Source organism: Capra hircus, chromosome 8 (genome assembly GCF_001704415.2).
Source record: "Capra hircus breed San Clemente chromosome 8, ASM170441v1, whole genome shotgun sequence".
In the NCBI taxonomy this organism is placed as follows: domain Eukaryota; kingdom Metazoa; phylum Chordata; class Mammalia; order Artiodactyla; family Bovidae; genus Capra; species Capra hircus.
In genome coordinates this window covers 52,244,486-52,262,671 of record NC_030815.1, presented here as the reverse complement: position 1 = coordinate 52,262,671, position 18,186 = coordinate 52,244,486, and the positions used below count along the sequence as shown (strand labels likewise).

At 39.6% G+C, this 18,186-nt stretch overlaps 1 protein-coding gene across 2 annotated transcripts in view; it reads right to left on the bottom strand.

The window, feature by feature from the left end:
- Positions 3,519-18,186, bottom strand: part of PCSK5 (proprotein convertase subtilisin/kexin type 5) — a 505,527-nt gene continuing 490,859 nt past the window's right edge. For both annotated transcript variants that reach the window (XM_013965990.2, XM_005683788.3), the window contains 3 exons: positions 15,768-15,868; positions 11,996-12,182; positions 3,519-6,531 (listed from right to left, as the gene is read on the bottom strand). In XM_013965990.2, coding sequence (XP_013821444.2) covers positions 6,131-6,531; positions 11,996-12,182; positions 15,768-15,868 — 689 coding nt within the window. In that variant the 3' untranslated portion in view covers positions 3,519-6,130. The remainder of the gene's footprint in view (positions 6,532-11,995; positions 12,183-15,767; positions 15,869-18,186) is intronic.

Sequence of the window (18,186 nt, the reverse complement as noted above, 5' to 3'; positions counted from 1 at the left end):
ACACCACAGTTCAAAATCATCAATTCTTCGGCACTCAGTTTTTTTTAATGGTCCAACTCTCACATCCATTTATGACTACTGGAAAAACCATAGCTTTGACTAGATGGACCTTTGTTGGCAAAGTAATGTCTCTGGTTTTTAATATGTTGTCTAGGTTTGTCATAGCTTTTCTTCTATGGAGTGTCTTTTAATTTCATGGCTACAGTCACCATCTGCAGTGATTGTGGAGCCCAAGAAAATAAAGTCTGTCACTATTTCCGTTGTTCCCCTATTTGCCATGAAGTGATGGGACCAAATGCCATGATCTTAGTTTTCTGAATGTTGAATTTTAAGCCACCTTTTTCACTCTCCCAAGGTAGACATAGGAGGCTTTAAAAGTGAAATTCCAAATACAGCCTCAAATTTTTATCTCACTTCTTCAGTATCAGATGTTGTTTCTGTGTGGTGATTAGTTAGACCCAGAGTCTATGCTAAGCATTCACTGATAAAATTCATATATTTCCTTCGGAAACACAATCTATTTACAGTTCTTACATTTCAGTGTAAAATGCAGGCTACTCTTTATTTCAGTTGACGGCATCTGAACTTCAGTCTTCAACTGGGTAGTACCCTAAGCAGCTTCTTTTTTCATGAGCTCTGAAGTAGACCTCCTTAACTCTGAACAGATCTTAAAAGGTCTACTCCAATGTCAAGTGTTTGTGTTCAGCACACCTAAAATCGTTATCTCCAGTTTCTCTAATAGCAGTCTTCTCTCCCACTTGATGCCCTCTGAGTTCCATGTTTGGAAATTCTTAATATTTGAAATTTTTTTTCTTTTATATGGTAGAATCTCTCATGAATACCTTTTATCTTTTAAAATTGTATTTTATTTTTTCATGAATACTTTTTAATAGTTTGACTTATACACAGTTAATGTGCACAATTACCTAAAATTCTTTGCCTCATTATCCCTCAACACTATGCCTCTAGGTGAAATTAGGCACCTGAACTGCAGGATCCCATGGGTGCTTCCCTGGCATCACTTTCTGATGATTCGAATTCCATAGCTAAAAAAAAAAGCCCCAAATGAAATCCAGGGATTACTGACAAAGGCCATATTCTTTCTTCCCTTAGAAGTAGGGTGGTACAGCAGAAGGAAGATGGACTAAAGTTCTAGGTGACATCCCAGCTGGACCACTCACACCCCGTCTGATGGCACTCATCTGTAAAGAGGGAGCACATTCCTATTCTACAGCATTTGTACTGTAAGGATTGAATGAGGTCATATGAGAAAAGGGCCCAAGACAGTGGCTGGCACATAGAAGGTAGTTGTGTTATTATTTATTTCTCCCCACTAGACTGAAAATTCCTAAAGTCCAAGATTTGATTTCACTCACTGTTATTTCCAAAACAGTGCCTAGAATGTGGTAAATTCTTAATACACACTTAGTGAATAAACATTATAATTATAGTAAAAGCCAGGTCAACAACTTATTAACTCCACTGCCTTCCTTGAGGAATACACTCTGCATCCTCTTTTCTATTTCAAATCAAATCCAAGCATGAGTCCTTTTCCCATGAAGCCACCCCTAACAAGGTCTAATTTGTGTTTATCTCATACTTTTCATATTTAACTGACAGAATCACCTGCACCACCTGCCTTATCATTTACACTCAAGACTAAATAGGAACGGACTGCATAATATATGTCTATATCATTGCCTGATAACTTCATATTTATGAGTCCTGTCTTCTTAACATTCAATTCCATCAATATTTGTTGGTTGTTTATCAAATGCTGGACACTGCTAGGTTCTGGAAAGGAAATAGTAGTTGCCTCAAGAAGTACCCAGTGTCTTAGTGGATAGATATATCCAGCCTCTGAGTAGATATAAATGTAAATGAAACAGTTATAACAGAGTATGATATGAAAGCACACTACTATTTGCACATAGTATCTAGGTAGCTGCTGCTGCTGCTAAGTCGCTTCAGTCATGTCCGACTCTGTGCGACCCCATAGACGGCAGCCCACCAGGCTCCCCCGTTGCTGGGATTCTCCAGGCAAGAGAACTGGAGTGGGTTCCCATTTCCTTCTCTAATGCGTGAAAGTGAAGTCGCTCAGTCGTGTCCAACTCTTAGCTACCCCATGGACTGTAGCCCACCAGACTCCTCCATCCATGGGATTTTCCAGGCGAGAGAACTGGAGTGGGGTGCCATTGCCTTCTCTGATCTAGGTAGCAGAGAAGTGATAAAGTAATTAACCTTCTTCAAGAAGGTCAGGGAAGGGCTCCCAAGAGAGGTTGTAAGGTAATACAATTTTTAAAGAATGGTTAGAAATTTCCCAGGTCAAAGTAGGGGTGGGGGTAGAATATTCCAAGGAGAGTGAACAATGTATGCCCAAGGATGTGAGATAACAAGATATACCCCAGAGACCTTAGAAGTAATTCAGTACTATTGAGTGTAAGTAGAGAAGCTAGGAAATGAGGAGGGGCCAAGAACTGATGGATGTTAAGATTGGAGATAGAGGCAGTCGTCACATCTTGCAAAATTTTGAATGTTATAATCAAGGTAGGTGATGCTGAGCCCTGAATGTGATGATCTGATAGAACTTAGAAATGATCACTGATTGCAGGGTAGATAAATTGGGAGAAAGAGACTGAAGTTCAGTAATAAGTCAGGAGAAGTTTTATAGTAAGGGTCCAGATGAGAGAGACTAAGAGCCTTATTGAGCCAGTGATGATGGGACTGACAGATTGGATTTGATTTTTAAGAAGGTTTATCATTGATATAACTAACTCAGTCATTGGAAGTAGAAAGATAAAAGGAAGGGGAAAGAAGCACTTTCATTGCTTTGTACTCTTACTTGGTAAAGCATGATACTAATCATATAAAAACTCAGTTCAGTTCAGTCGCTCAGTCGTGTCTGACTCTTTGTGACCCCATGAACCGCAGCACGCCAGGCCTCCCTGTCCATCACCAACTCCCGGAGTCCACCCAAACCCACGTCCATTGAGTCGGTGATGCCATCCAACCATCTCATCCTTTGTTGTCCCCTTCTCCTCCTGCCCTCAATCTTTCCCAGCATCAGGGTCTTTTCCAATGAGTCAGCTCTTCACATCAGGTGGCCAAAGTATTAGAGTTTCAGCTTCAACATCAGTCCTTCCAATGAACACCCAGGACTGATCTCCTCAGAGGTAATTCATTAATAAGCTAGCCGCTATAGCATTATCTGGTTTTGATTTCATTTTAAATTTTAAAATTACTTTCTATGAACTAGAACTTTCAAGCTCTTGCCCAGCCTCTTGGTGTATTTCCAGTCTATGAAGATTCTCAATATTTTGAAGTTGTTAGCAAACAGAAAATCAAAAGGTGACTTTGTTTTCCAACCACATATTTATCTCTTTAGATAGTTGTTAGTGGAATATTCCAAAGAAGTCTGAGAATAATATGGCCTAACTGTGAACAAAGAAGGAAAGATGTCAAAGTACCCATATATAGTTTGAGGCTTCTTTTTACGATCACATGGAGTAATGACACAATTTTTCTTAGTTTTCAAGGTCATCTTGACCTCATTTAATGCTTAATTGTGTATCCTAAAGACAGAATTTTCTTGGAAAACGATTTCCAGGCTACACAAAGAAATGTCAGACTCAGTTTATCAGAGTTTTGAGTTATCAGGGAAGACACACAACACAGTATAAACAAAATTACTTATTTCCATAGGCTACACTCCAATTACACAACAAGAGATGAAGAATTCTTCCATTGATAAAATTGCTGGTGTGTGCATGCTCAGTCACTCAGTCCTGTCTGACTCTTTGCAACCCCACTGACTATAGTCCACCAGGTTCCTCTGTCCATGAGATTTCCTGGGCAAGAATACTGGAGTGGATTGCCGTTTCATTCTCCATGATGAGATGGCTATCTTATATGCATTTCTATTTGTTTCTAAGGTTTGGGAAAGGATCTATAAAGGGTTCATATAGGTTTTCAGGGGGTGATTTTAAATGGTCAAAATTTTTTGGAGCATATCATATGTGTCTGTGATATACATGGTCTCTTAGGAATTTCTGTCAGCAAATTACAATCTCTTGACCAAATCTGGCCCATCATCTGTTTCTGTACTGCCTTGAGGCAAGAATGGTTTTTCACATTTTTAAGTGACTGAGGAAAAAAATCAAAAGAAGAATACTATTTTATGATATGTGAAAATTATCTTAAATCCAAATTTCAGTGTCCATAAATAAAGATTTCTTGGAGCACAGCCCACCCATTTGTTGTGGGTTGGCTGCATGCATGCCACAATGGCAGGGTTGATAGTTGTGCAAAGCCTAAAGTATTTACTATCTGGCTCTTTTCAGAGAAAGTTTGCCAATATTTGTTTTAAGAGCTTTCCCTTAAAGAAACGCAGAGGCCTTCAGTAAACTGAAGACTTCTTTACAAAGATTTCCTGTGTCAGTGATATGTTTTTTTTTTTAAAAAATGTACACATTCAGGAAAGATAATAGCATTGCCATATTATAAAGTAAGACAGGCCTTTATTAGATTTAGGATGCTTCTTTTTCTGCTTCGTGTCAGTGTAGCATAGTTCTTAGGAACACACACTTTAGAGTCATCCTTTTTTTCTTGAATCTTGATAAGCTTTCTGTGACCTTGGGCTATTTAACTTTTCATAAGCTTTGGCTTTCCCATTTAAAAAAAGAGTAATAATGGTACCAACCTCAAGAAGTTACAGTGATATTAAATGGGGTGAGTTTTTAAAAGGAATTGTCTAGCTCGGTACCTAGTACATAGTGTGAAATACATTTATTTTTTTGTGTGATTGTCCTCATTATCTGAAAATATCTCTTCCTGGTGGTTCACTCCCAAGACTGCCTATCACTTCTGTTTTGACAAGGAAATCCATAAAACCCTGCTTACTTAATTTCACTTAGCAGGAGCTCTTCTCTGTATTGCATGCAGAAAAACTGTCCTGTGTGTGCAAATCCAAGAGTGTACTGGACAGGAGGATGGAAAAAGAGATGCCTAGGGCATCTAGAAACAAAAATCATAGAGATGAAGAGTGTTGGAAGGCTGATCAGCAGCTGGATTAAGCTGGTGAGCAGGATGTTGAGAATTTCCATGTTAGACTCCATCCTAACTTTTTCTTTGAAGAGCCCACAGTTCTGTGATGGGCTGTTCATAAAAGCTCTTTAATTTAGTAGCTAAAGTCTTTTTTTAAAAAAGAGTATCTGAAGTTTCTGTCATTTTATACCATTTTATGTTAGGTTAACATTACCAATTTTCTTTTATTACTTGATGTTTTAGCTGATGTTTCTAACCAGAAACACCCTTAGAAAAATCATGAGCGTGTAAGACTGACATTCTTAGAAACAGTGATGTCTTTCCTCCTGGGCTTGCTGCCACCAATCTCCTGCCTGAGCTTGCTCTAGAATCATCATGACTATGGACTCCTGCACAGGAACCAGGGCATGGAGGACACATGCTTCCTTGGCTATGAAGCAAGCTCTCATGTCTTTCCTCCTGTCTATAAATAGATCCTGATCAGCCTCAGCAGAGGTGGTCTGTATTACTGAGGGGTGAGCTGGAGTAATTGGTGTAAATGGCATGAGAAGGAGAACTTTCTTTAGTGGTCCCTTAAGGAACAAATCTCTGCCCCAAGAGAACTAAAAGGGGAGGAAAATCCCCTAAGACAAACAGTTCTTTTGTCTCCTCATCCCCCACAAATCAATTACAGAAATAGCAGAAATCAAAAAGGTAGCAAATATCTCTACAATACAGCTGAGAAACAGAATTACTATAGGTCTATTTCTTTTTTTTTAATTAGAAAAACATGAAACAGTTTGCACAAAAATTTCACTATTTTTTTTTAAAACTTCTTATGTTTTGTGTCTTGAGATATTGTTTTGAGAACAATTACTCCGAATTTTATCCTTGTCCCTCAGTCATGGTTGAATAATTATAGTTAATTGAGTTTAACCATCCAAAAGAAGAACAAAATATTTCAGCATTCTCATATACTCTAGTTGGACTCTTGGTTAAGAAGACAAGCACCCTCATGTCAGCCTGGTATGTCGGGATAAAATCCAACACTGTAATGCTCATATGCATGCCCATGAGTGGAATGTGGTGGGGTGTGCGTGACCTCTGTTTACTGGTAGGAGTAGCTCTCATCATCGTATTCCAGGTCATCTTCACTGTCATCATCCAGAAGCCCATACTTAAATTTCCGGTAGACAGTGCCATCTTGGCCCATGTAGACAATGTCATCATCATCATCCTCATCATAGTCCCGGTCTCTGTACTCAATCACTTGATCCTCTTCAAAGCTCTCACGATGGCTGCTCTTATAGGAGGAGTAAGACACGCTAGGTTCAGCCAGCTTTGCATAGCCAGCTTTTTCTGTTGACTTGGCTCTGCTCCGAGATTTCCTCCAGACAATCACAGCTGCCCCGAGCAGAAGCACCAGCATAATGGAGGAAGTGATCAACAGGGCTGTCTTGGAATGCTCAGCTGCAGGCTCAACTTCACTTGCTCGAAGGATACACTCATCTGTTGGAAGATGATCCCAAAGGAAGAGGACAGAGGGGAAGAGTGGAAGAGAAGAAATGGAATGGTGAAAATTAGCTTCTGAAGTAAAGGGTTTCACCTTTATCTTTCGAATCTAAAATAGTAGAACCACTGTCTTTGATTTCCTTAGAGAGCACATCCCTCTACAGAATTGCTGTGTGTACTCCAGGAGAGTTTCAGCCTATCCCAGATGATACCAACAAACTCTTCTAGGGTGGAGGTCAGTCTGAGGACCAAAGGGAGTCCCCCATCATACCCATACCTCATGGGTCAGTCATCAAGTGTCCAACCTTACTAAATCGATTCTTCTATTTCCTTCTTGAGAGAAATATTCCATTTTGGACCAGGTTTCAGTTATTGTAAAATGCTCTATTTCTGTTTCAACTTTAGCTTTTTCTAAGACTGAGTCTTTTCCCCAGCTTTAAATCAGGTTTACATTTAAACCTGATTCAACAGGACTGTCCCATCATTCAAAGACAGGAACAGATTATTTATAAAAGCATTGACTCATTCCTATGTGGGGCCGTAGAAATCACAGGTCTTTCTGTTGATTGATAGTTGAGGAAACTGAGACCCATAGAGAGAAAGTGAATTACCACATCATCAGAGGTTAGGAGTTGTTGGTGGAGTGATCAGAATTCAAACCCAGGAATCCTTACTTTAGGCTACTGTCTGGAGACAGTGGGGCAAAACACTGGCAATGTATTTGTTGTTGTTGTTGTTTTACTTCCTAACATCCTGTGGACCTTATCTGGCAGGAAGAAAACTACCATCTTTAAATTCTTTTTTCCCCTCATCTTTAAATTCTGACTGCCAAATTGAGAGATAGATTTCTTCTATTATAATAACTAAGATCTCTGAAGCTGAGAGCTCTGTCTCTCTCTCATTCATCATTCTTGGTTTTGATGACTTAATTGAGAACATGCAGCAAACAAAACAGTTTCCTAACTCAGTGATGAACTCATTTTCGCTCATTTATTCAGGTGGTATGATTTACCTAATATTTTTTTTCTATTCTTTAACCCACCAAATGGGAGAGTGAGAGTATGAAAGAACTAGAAAGAAAAACTAGCAGGCTTTACCGGATGTACAAGTTGAAATACAACAGTACATTCTCCATAAATATTTTTTGAACCAACTAGTTCTGCCCTCAGGATGTTTTATGAGATTCTAGGTATATTATATACACTAGCTTAATGAATATAATACTGTGGCAGTTATTTTAGGGTTAATTACTTTTGCTTAATATATATTGGCCAATTTGGTGTGATTCATCACCACTATGTGTTTTTTTCCTTCTCTTTTTGTTAGTGATGAACACTTTTTTTTTTTTTATCCTAACTTTCATCCTTGTGGGATTTTGCCCATCAAACAGAATTTCATCTCCTAAAGTAACAATACTGTCATGACTACTTTTGTCATTAATATACTAGAACAGAATTTTTCCACTGGAGGAAATATTAAAGCACTAGAGGGAAGGATAAGCAACTAGCAATAAGGACTGCAACCTGTGTGTGGTGTGTGCATGCTAAGCCGTGGTTGGCTTTGTGACCTTATGGATCATAGCCTGCCAAGCTCTTGTGTCCATGGCATTCTCCAGGCAAGAAACCTGGAGTGGGTTACCATGCCCTGCTCCAGGGGATCTTCCTGACCTAGGGACTGAGCCCATGTCTCTTGTGTCTCCTGCATTGGCAAGCAGATTCTTTACCACTGGAGCCACCTGGGAAGCCCTCTGTATGTGGTACTTCGTGATAAATGCTGAGACAGGAGACTCAATAAAAGACCTTGTGAGGTTGTTTCAATTAATAGGGTATCATATGCAAGCCTGTCTTACTATCCTCCAGTCTTAGGTTTGGAGAGTTAGGGTCAGCCTCTGTGATATGGGTTCTTCTTTGAAGGAGCCGTGTGTCTCAGTAAAGAATGAGCAGGTAATCAAGAGTATGTAGTCTTCTGAGTATTTAATCTTCAAGAGCTACAGAAAGCCCAAGAAAGCTGAATAAGTAGTTCTTAGTTGTAAAAGGCTTGCTGAAACTCTACATCCAACATGCACACACTTCTGGTTTCATTTAAAGCCATCAATGTAATGAGGGTTATTATTCTTAGCCAACACAGAATGAATATTAGGCATGTGGATGTGTGTGAATAGCTGGGGAAACCAGCTGCTCATGGAGGCAGGATTGCTGAAAGGAGGAAATAATTAGTTTTTGGAAAGAGGATGTTTAGAAGTAAGTGAAAAGGTTGATAAAAAATAAAACAGAAAAGGCTAGTAGTGGTTTGGGGTCTGGGATTTACTTTTTAAATAAATGGACAGGCTCCCATAAATTTGATGTCTCTTTTTTGGTCAAGCCATGATGTAGCTGAGCCCCAAAGAAATGATATGCTTTTGCACTGTAGAATGTTTTAAGAATTTATAGTTTTCTTTTTAGAAGACTGGAACTGGAGGAATCAACCTGCCTGACTTCAGGCTATACTACAAAGCTACAGTCATCAAGACAGTATGGTACTGGCACAAAGACAGAAATATAGATCAATGGAACAAAATAGAAAGCCCAGAGATAAATCCATGCACCCACAGACACCTTATCTTTGACAAAGGAGGCAAGAATATACAATGGAGAAAAGATGATCTCTTTAACTTAACAAATGGTGCTGCAAAAACTGGTCAACCACTTCTAAAAGAATGAAACTAGAACAGTTTCTAACATCATACACAAAAATAAACTCAAAATGGATTAAAGATCTAAACGTAACACCAGAAATTATAAAACTCCTAGAGGAAAACACAGGCAAAACACTCTCCGACACAAATCACAGCAGGATCCTCTATGACCCACGTCCCAGAGTAATGGAAATAAAAGCAAAAATAAACAAATGGGACCTAATTAAACTTAAAAGCTTTTGCACAATGAAGGAAACTATAAGCAAAGTGAAAAGACAGCCTTCAGAATGGGAGAAAATAATAGCAATCAACTGACAAATAATTAATCTGAAAAATATACAAGCAACTCCTGCAGCTCAATTCCAGAAAAATAAATGACCCAATCAAACAATGGGCCAAAGAAATAAACAGATATTTCTCCAAAGACGACATACAGATGGCTTACAAACACATGAAAAGATGCTCAACATCACTCATTATCAGAGAAATGCACATCAAAACCACAGTGAGGTACCATTTCACGCTGGTCAGAATGGCTGCTATCCAAAAATCTACAAACAATAAATGCTGGAGAGGGTGTAGAGAAAAGAGAACCCTCTTACACTGTTGGTGGGAATGCAAACTAGTACAGCCACTATGGAGAACAGTGTGGAGATTCCTTAAAAAACTGGAAATAGAACTGCCGTATGACACAGGAATCCCACTGCTGGGCATACACACTGAGGAAACCAGAATTGAGAGTGACACGTGTACCCCAATGTTCATTGCAGCACTGTTTACAATAGCTAGGACATGGAAGCAACCTAGATGTCCATCCACAGACGAGTGGATAAGAAAGCTGTGGTACATATATACAATGGAATATTACTCAGCCATTAAAAAGAATGCATTTGAATCAGTTCTAATGAGGTGGATGAAACTGGAGCCTATTTTTTTTTCACAGTTTACTTTTTATTTTTATTTTATTTTGCTTTATAATACTGTATTGGTTTTGCCATACATCAACATGAATCTGCAACAGGTGTACACGTGTTCCCAATCCTGAACCCCCCTCCCACCTCCCTCCCCATCCTATCCCTCGGCTTGAAACTGGAGCCTATTATACAGAGTGAAGTAAGCCAGAAAGAGAAACACCAATAAAGTATACTAACACATATATATGGAATTTAGAAAGATGGTTACGATAACCCTGTATGCAAGACAGCAAAAGAGACACAGATGTATATAACAGCCTTTTGGACTCTGGGAGAGGGAGAGGGTGGGATGATTTGGGAGAATGGCATTGAAACATGTATATTATCATATGTGAAATAGATTGCCAGTCCAGGTTCGATGCATGAGACAGGGTGCTCAGGGTTGGTGCACTGGGATGACCCAGAGGGATAGGATGGGGAGGGGGGCTTGGGGGGTGGTTCAGGATGGGGAACACATATAAACCGATGGCTGATTCATGTCAATGTATGGCAAAAACCACTGCAATATTGTAAAGTAATTAGCTTCCAATTAAAATAAATAAGAATTTATATTTTTCTTTTTAGATGATATCACTCCATTTGGGGCCTTTCTAAGCTTATAGCCAATGAGAACCAAGTATCTATACAAGCGGGGTTGGGGTGGGGAGACAGTTGGGGGGTTGGAATTGGTAAATTGGGTTTTGTAAGAAAGCCTTAAATAAAAACTCATTTATAAAATGTCTTAAGTCTCTAATGGGAGCCCTGGATTTGAACTGACTTCCACAGAATGATTTTTCAACAGAATCAATATAATATTAGCATCAGTTTCTGTGATAGGTGATTCTTTTCCTTTTTTTCCTAAGAAAGGACAACCCCCCCCAAAGGAATAAAGTTTATAAATTTATAAAGATGAAACTTTAGACCTGCTTGAGTTTGAATCTGGGAGGCAGCACAGGAGTGGAGAGAATGCTGGCTTTGAGTCCATATGATCCATACTCTAATTTCACGTGAGCCTTTTCACATTGGTATGGACTCCTCTGTCCACGGAATTCTCCAGGCAAGACTACTGGAGTGGGTTGCCATTCCCTCCTTCAGGGGGATCTTCTCGACCCAGGGATAAAACCGAGATCTCCTTCATTGCAGACATATTCTTTACTGTCGGAGCCACCAGAGAAACACTTGGGCACACTAATCAAACCCTTTGAACCCAAGTCTTCTCATCAGTCAAATGGGATTGATAATATCTACTTAAATAGTGGACAGAAAGTTCCAAATATACTAGACATATAGTAAGCACTCAATAAAAAGGTAGGTTTATCTTATAATAAGCCATACTGGAAAAATATGAAAGACTATATATTATATATAAATAAATAAATAAATAAATATATATATATATAACATATATCTTCCCTCATGGCTCAGTGGTAAAGAATCTGCCTGCAATGCAGGAGACATGGGTTCAATCTCTGGGTCAGAATGATCTCCTGGAGGAGGGCATGGTAACCTGTTCTAGTATTCTTATCTGGAATATTCCATGGACAGAGGAGTCTAGTGGGCTACAGTCCATGGCATCGCAAAGAATTGGACACGACTGAAGCATCTGAGCATGCATAAACACACATATATAACTGAATCACTTTGCTGTACACCAGAAACTAGCATTATAAATCAACTGTACTTCAATTAAAAAATATATTTAAAAAGTCATTAGAAAAAACGGTAGTTCTATTGATCCTTTGAAACGTCCCATCCCTCTCTCCCTCATGCTCCTGTGAGAATCCTGGGGACATGCCTTTCCTCTGGTTCTGCAAAACTCTGCCCCTCCCCTCACCTTTGGTGTCACGGCAGTCACAGCACTCGTGGGCATTGGTGGGATCGGAGGCATTGCAGCAACGCAGGCAGCGGCTGTCGTCCATGTGCAGCACCAGGTTGGCAGGACACACGGTACAGTTCCTGCTGCCAGGTCCCTTGCATTCTATGCAGCTCTCGTGGCACTTTTCACAGTTAAATTTCTCCCCCTGTTAAGAACAATCAGATTCCTTTTGAGTGTGGAGAAATTAACAAGGCACTGAGAGTTCCCAGATGGGGGTTCCCTCTCCTCTGGATAAAGGAAGGAAGCAGGTTGGGGATAGCAGAGAGGTGATTTGCTCTGGGTCCATTTTAACTCTTTTGGGTAAAAGAAAAAACCAGCTGTCTGCACTCGAGGGAGCCAGTGTTGAGCTTTTCCTTTGAGATCTGTTGGTAATAATAGTGAGAGAACAAGCTTCTAGAATAGCTCAGGTCACACCCTGACAGTCATGTGCTGTACCTGGTCAAGGACAAGTTTTGTTTGGTCCATACTCAATCGGATTTCATGGCTTAAAAAAATTTGAACTCATTGCCTACATTTCAAAACTGGGATATTTCACACATAAGTCAGTTCTGAGTTTCTCTTTCAAAACTATCAGACTTATCAACACTGGATTCATCACTCCCATATCACAGATGGAGTTGAGTGGCTGTGGCCCCTTTTTATGCTCTCCTATTTGATACAATCCTCAGAATGTGCTCTGATGTCACCAACACAGAGATGCAATGTAATATTCTGCCTATGGTCAAGTTTGCCCTGTTTTGTTTCTTTTTTTTTTTTTGACCCAACACTCTTCACTCATTTACATGATCTGCCCTGCCTCTGTGGCTATTAAGATTCTTGTATGCCTCTTCCCTCAGTTCAGTTCAGTTGCTCAGTCATGTCTGACTCTGTGTGACCCCATGAACCGCAGCATGCCAGGCCTTCCTGTCCATCACCAACTCCCAGAGTACACCCAAACCCATGTCCATCGAGTCAGTGATGTCATCCAACCATCTCATCCTCTGTCGTCCCCTTCTCCTCCTGCCCTCAATCTTTCCTAGCATCAGGGTCTTTTCAAATGAGTCAGCTCTTCGCATCAGGTGGCCAAAGTATTGGAGCTTCAGCTTCAACATCAGTTCTTCCAATGAACACCCAGGACTGATCTCCTTTGGGATGGACTGGTTGGATCTCCTTGCAGTCCAAGGGACTCTCAAGAGTCTTCTCCAACACCACAGTTCAAACGCATCAATTCTTCTGCGCTCAGCTTTCTTTATAGTCTCACATCCATACATGACCACTGGAAAAACCATAGCCTTGACTAGATGGACCTTTGTTGGCAAAGTAATGTCTCTGCTTTTTAATATGCTGTCTAGGCTGGTCATAACTTTCCTTCCAAGGAGTAAGCATCTTTTAATTTCATGGCTGCAATCAACATCTGCAGTAATTTTGGAGCCCCTCAAAATAAAGTCAGCCACTGTTTCCACTGTTTCCCCATCTATTTGCTATGAAGTGTTGGGACCAGATACTGTGATCTTAGTTTTCTGAATGTTGAGCTTTAAGCCAACTTTTTCACTCTCCTCTTTCACTTTCATCAAGAGGCTCTTTAGTTCTTCACTTTCTGCCATAAGGGTGGTGTCATCTGCATATCTGAGGTTATTGATATTTCTCCTGGCAATCTTGATTCCAGCTTGTGCTTCATCCAGCCCAGCATTTCTCATGATGTACTCTGCATATAAGTTAAATAAGTAGGGTGACAATATACAGCCTTGATGTACTCCTTTTCTTATTTGGAACCAGTCTGTTGTTCCATGTCCAGTTCTAACTGTTGCTTCCTGACCTGCATACAGGTTTCTCAAGAGGCAGGTCAGGTGGTCTAGTATTCCCATCTCTTTAAGAATTTTCCATAGTTTATTGTGATCCACATAGTCAAAGGCTTTGGCATAGTCAATAAAGCAGAAATAGATGTTTTTCTGGAACTCTCTTGCTTTTTCCATGATCCAGCGGATGTTGGCAATTTGATCTCTGGTTCCTCTGCCTTTTCTAAAACCAGTGTGAACATCTGGAAGTTCACGATTCACGTATTGCTGAAGCCTGGCTTGGAGAACTACTTAGCTAGCGTGTGAGATGAGTGCAGTTGTGCAGCAGTTTGAGCATTCTTTGGCTTTGCCTTTCTTTGGGATTGGAATGAACACTGACCTTTTCCAGTCCTGTGGCCACTGCTGAGTTTTCCAAATTTGCTGGCATATTGAGTGCAGCACTTTCACAGCATCATCTTTCAGGATTTGAAATAGCTCTACTGGAATTCCATCACCTCCACTAGATTTGTTTGTAGTGATGTTTCCTAAGGCCCACTTGACTTCACACTCCAGGATCTCAGGCTCTAGGTGAGTGATCACACCATCATGATTATCTGGGTCATGAGGATCTTTTTTGTACAGTTCTTCTGTGTATTTTTGCCATCTCTTCTTAATATCTTCTGCTTCTGTTAGGTCCCTACCATTCCTGTCCTTTATTGAGCCCATCTTTGCATTAAATGTTCCCTTGGTATCTCTAATTTCTTGAAGAGATCCCTAGTCTTTCCCATTTTATTGTTTTCTTTGCATTGATTGCTGAGGAAGGCTTTCTTATCTCTTCTTGCTATTCTTTGGAACTCTGCATTCAAATGGGTATATCTTTCCTTTTCTCCTTTGTTTCCCTTCTTTTCACAGCCTCTGCCCTAGGATAATATAAATTGTGACTGTGTAGCTAACACAGTGAAATATCATGGAAAGATTGTTGAGAGATTAGATAAAGTGACTTCGCTCCCAATAGGCTGCTTCATTTCACTGGTGCTGAAAATGTGGATGAGGGAACATACCTTCTTATTTCACTTCTGCACTTTGGAAGGCAGAAAAAGAAGGAATGGAAATTGCCACTGCTTGACAAGTTCCAGGTGCTGATAAGATGCTTTCTCAGCTGAGATGTCATCAAATCCTGGGATTAGGAGTCAGAACCCCTGGGTTTAATCCCAACTTCGTTATTTACTAGTTGTATAATCTTTATCAGTGTACTGCATTTAACCTCTTAGATTCTCAGTTTCTCCAAAGTGTACTCATCCGAATTAAAGAGAGTGGCATATGTGAATATGCTGGGTCATGTGTGTTTTACCATTTACTTAATTTCTAAAGTTTGGAAACACAATCACGAAGTTAGTGGACTCAGGTATACCTAAGGCTGATTCATGTTGAGGTTTGACAGAAAACAGCAAAATTCTGTAAAGCAATTATCCTTCAGTAAAAAATAAATAAATTTTTTAAAAAAGCGGACTCAGAATCCATGGTTTCTAGGCTGGCAAATGAAACGTCTCTCTCTTGATAGTCTGTGAAGGGAGGAGGTGAAGGACCAACATTGGTTGTGTAGTTCTAACATTCTTCAGATGTTTCAGGTTAGCCAGCAGAGGGGGAGAAGAGAAGACAATTCTTATTTCTGGCATAATATTCCTATGTAGACCTGAAACTTCTAGGGTTGTGAGCAATATATTGTTGTCCTCATTAAATAACTTCCCATTATTTCTCCCAGGTCTTTTCAGCTCCTTTGATTGGAATTAAGGTTACAGATGGGTAGTACCATTATTCCACAATGCAATGGTAGAAGACTTACAAATATTAAACCTGAGCTATAGTGTGTGTAGCAATTTTATGATTTTTTTGGACTTTTCCCAAAATGACAAGCAGAAACTAGCTCACGTCCCTCTGCAGCAATAGTTGAAGGCATACCACACCCAGCTCTGTACCTCTCCCACTCTGTACTCCCCCACAAGACAATCCGAGGTACAGAGTCCTCCCATCAGGTGGTAACTCCACACACAGGATAAGCAGTCCAATGATCCTTTTCCTGAAAGAAAAAAAAAAAAAGATTCCAAGTTATGAGACTGACCTTCGATTTCAGCCTCTGTCTTGGATCTGAAACAGGAGCAAGGAACATGTCAAATAATTTGAAGTAGAAAGGTGAATTGATTGAGGATATGGAAAAACAAAGTCTATGAGATACCAAGTAAAGACCTAAAAATTATCCAGTTAGTCTAATCAACATAAACTCTCAGTTTGGAAATTATGGGTTAGGAGATGACAGATATTTTGTTACAGCAAAAGAAAAGATTTTCAGAGAATGGCAAATCATGTAGAAAGTTTGTAATAGTTTTTATCATTCTGCTTATTGTTTAACTAGTAGAGAGGATGAGAATGATTTGGAGGGCTCCAAAACTTTATAAGTAAATCACGAATGGGCCATTCCTAATTAAGAAACAACACCAGACTTGCCATTTAAAATGCTGGGGCTAAAAGAATTTAGCAGATCATTTTGTCCAGTAGTTCTTAATTTTGAGCATTGTCATGATAGGTTCCTTTGAAATTCTCTAGAAAGCAGTCAACTCTCTTCTCATAAATTTGACATCCTATTTATTTAATTTTTCAATAAATGTAAACTAATGCCCAGACACATGAATTCATCAGTTGAGGTTACATGGAGAATGGTTGAGCCAAGAGTTAGACCAGGTTTGTTGACTGACAGTGCAGTGCTCTTTGATCATACTACTTGCCTTCACACATGAACCAAGTAGAGGAAGTCTGCTGCCTGTGGAGGTAGTACACTTCTCTCCTAATTCAGAGACCCAAAGAATGACTAAGCCAAGCATTTCTTTCTATGCAATTAGCAAGGGATAAATTCTCGAGAGAGTTTGGGAACAGGAGAGCTGAGCTCTAGTTCACTGCATTAGAAAGAGAAGCAGGAGCAGGGAGATAGATGAGGCATGGAATGTGCCTGATACCATGAGCTAGAACGTGATCTATAGAGCTTTCCATTAGAAAAATATTGTAAAGGGTGGTTAGTTGAACTTGAAGTGGAACCTTGAGTCCTCATCTTAAATTCACTATGGATTTCAATCTACTTTTCATATTTGATCTATGAAATATCTATGAACTATCATTTATAATGTTTCTATGAAAAAATGAATTCTGACTTCTGAACAACAGCTCAGATAATAAATCTTTATTACCAAACTTCTTAGATTGGGGGCTGCCTATAGTGATATAAATTCAAAGCCATTCTGTTTCTCTATTCCCTCCAGCTTCACACAGAATTTCCTATATGTTCCGGAACACAATTGTGGTCTCTGATGAAAGAATCAATCTTCTACTTCTTTCCTTCCCCCTCGCCAGTTTTCTAAAATATATCTTCAGTGTCTTATTCCAATTTGAAATAAAAAACTGTGGGTTTTTTTCCTTTATGAAGAGAAATTAAAGGTAGCAGAAATTAACAGAGGGGGAAAAAAAGGTGTAAAAGGTTAGGTTACAAAATTTGTGTTGTAAGTTTGCTTACATTTTCCCAGGAGGCCAGGAGAAATTTGGCTTGGATTCTGGGAAATTCCCAAAGGTAATACCTGTCACCTCTGGGTGACAAGCCAGGACTCCATTTACATCTCCAATGCTGATTTGTTGCAAAATCTGCATACTTAGGATACTCTGTGTCTTTTGCAAAAGGTAGTTTGTTAATTTCCAGAATGTTTTCTATTCTTTTTTCAAGTTTAACACCTTTCATTTATCATTGCTTTGAAGGATCTGTAGGAACCTTGGGACCTATAAAGACAGCTTTGGTATTTCCCTAAAATTCAGAACAGCTTACCATCTGCTCTCCCTTGGACTGACCCCCACGGGATGAATTCAATAATACAGAACCGCCCCAGGGTCTGTCTGTGGTGTCATTCCACACTGGAAGAGAGAGGCAACTTGGGAGAGAGTTAGGAGGCTTTGGTTAACCACCCTGGATTTTTATTAAAACAATTTTGTGTGGAGGATAAATACAAAGTGAAATGCATGAAGGCAAGGAAAGAGCTAATTATAAAGAAACCTGGTGCATAAAAGATTCATACTGGTCCTTAGTAGATTGTCCTTCTCCAACCCCTTTAGTTCTTTTAAGTATTTTGTAACAGCGTTATTGGGCAGTCAAATGTGAATGAAACACGATCTACTTGGTAAGTTACTTATTTAGCGTGGGAAATTTCCCCTGGACCCTTTATGCACCCTCATTTCTTAGTCTGACAGCTAATACTTTAAGAAGGAAATAATTCATCCTTTGTTCTTTCACCCAGTTTACAACCCAGGAGAAAGCTTGTCCCCAAATTTTGCAGTCTCTATATTGCAAAATCAGAAGGCAGC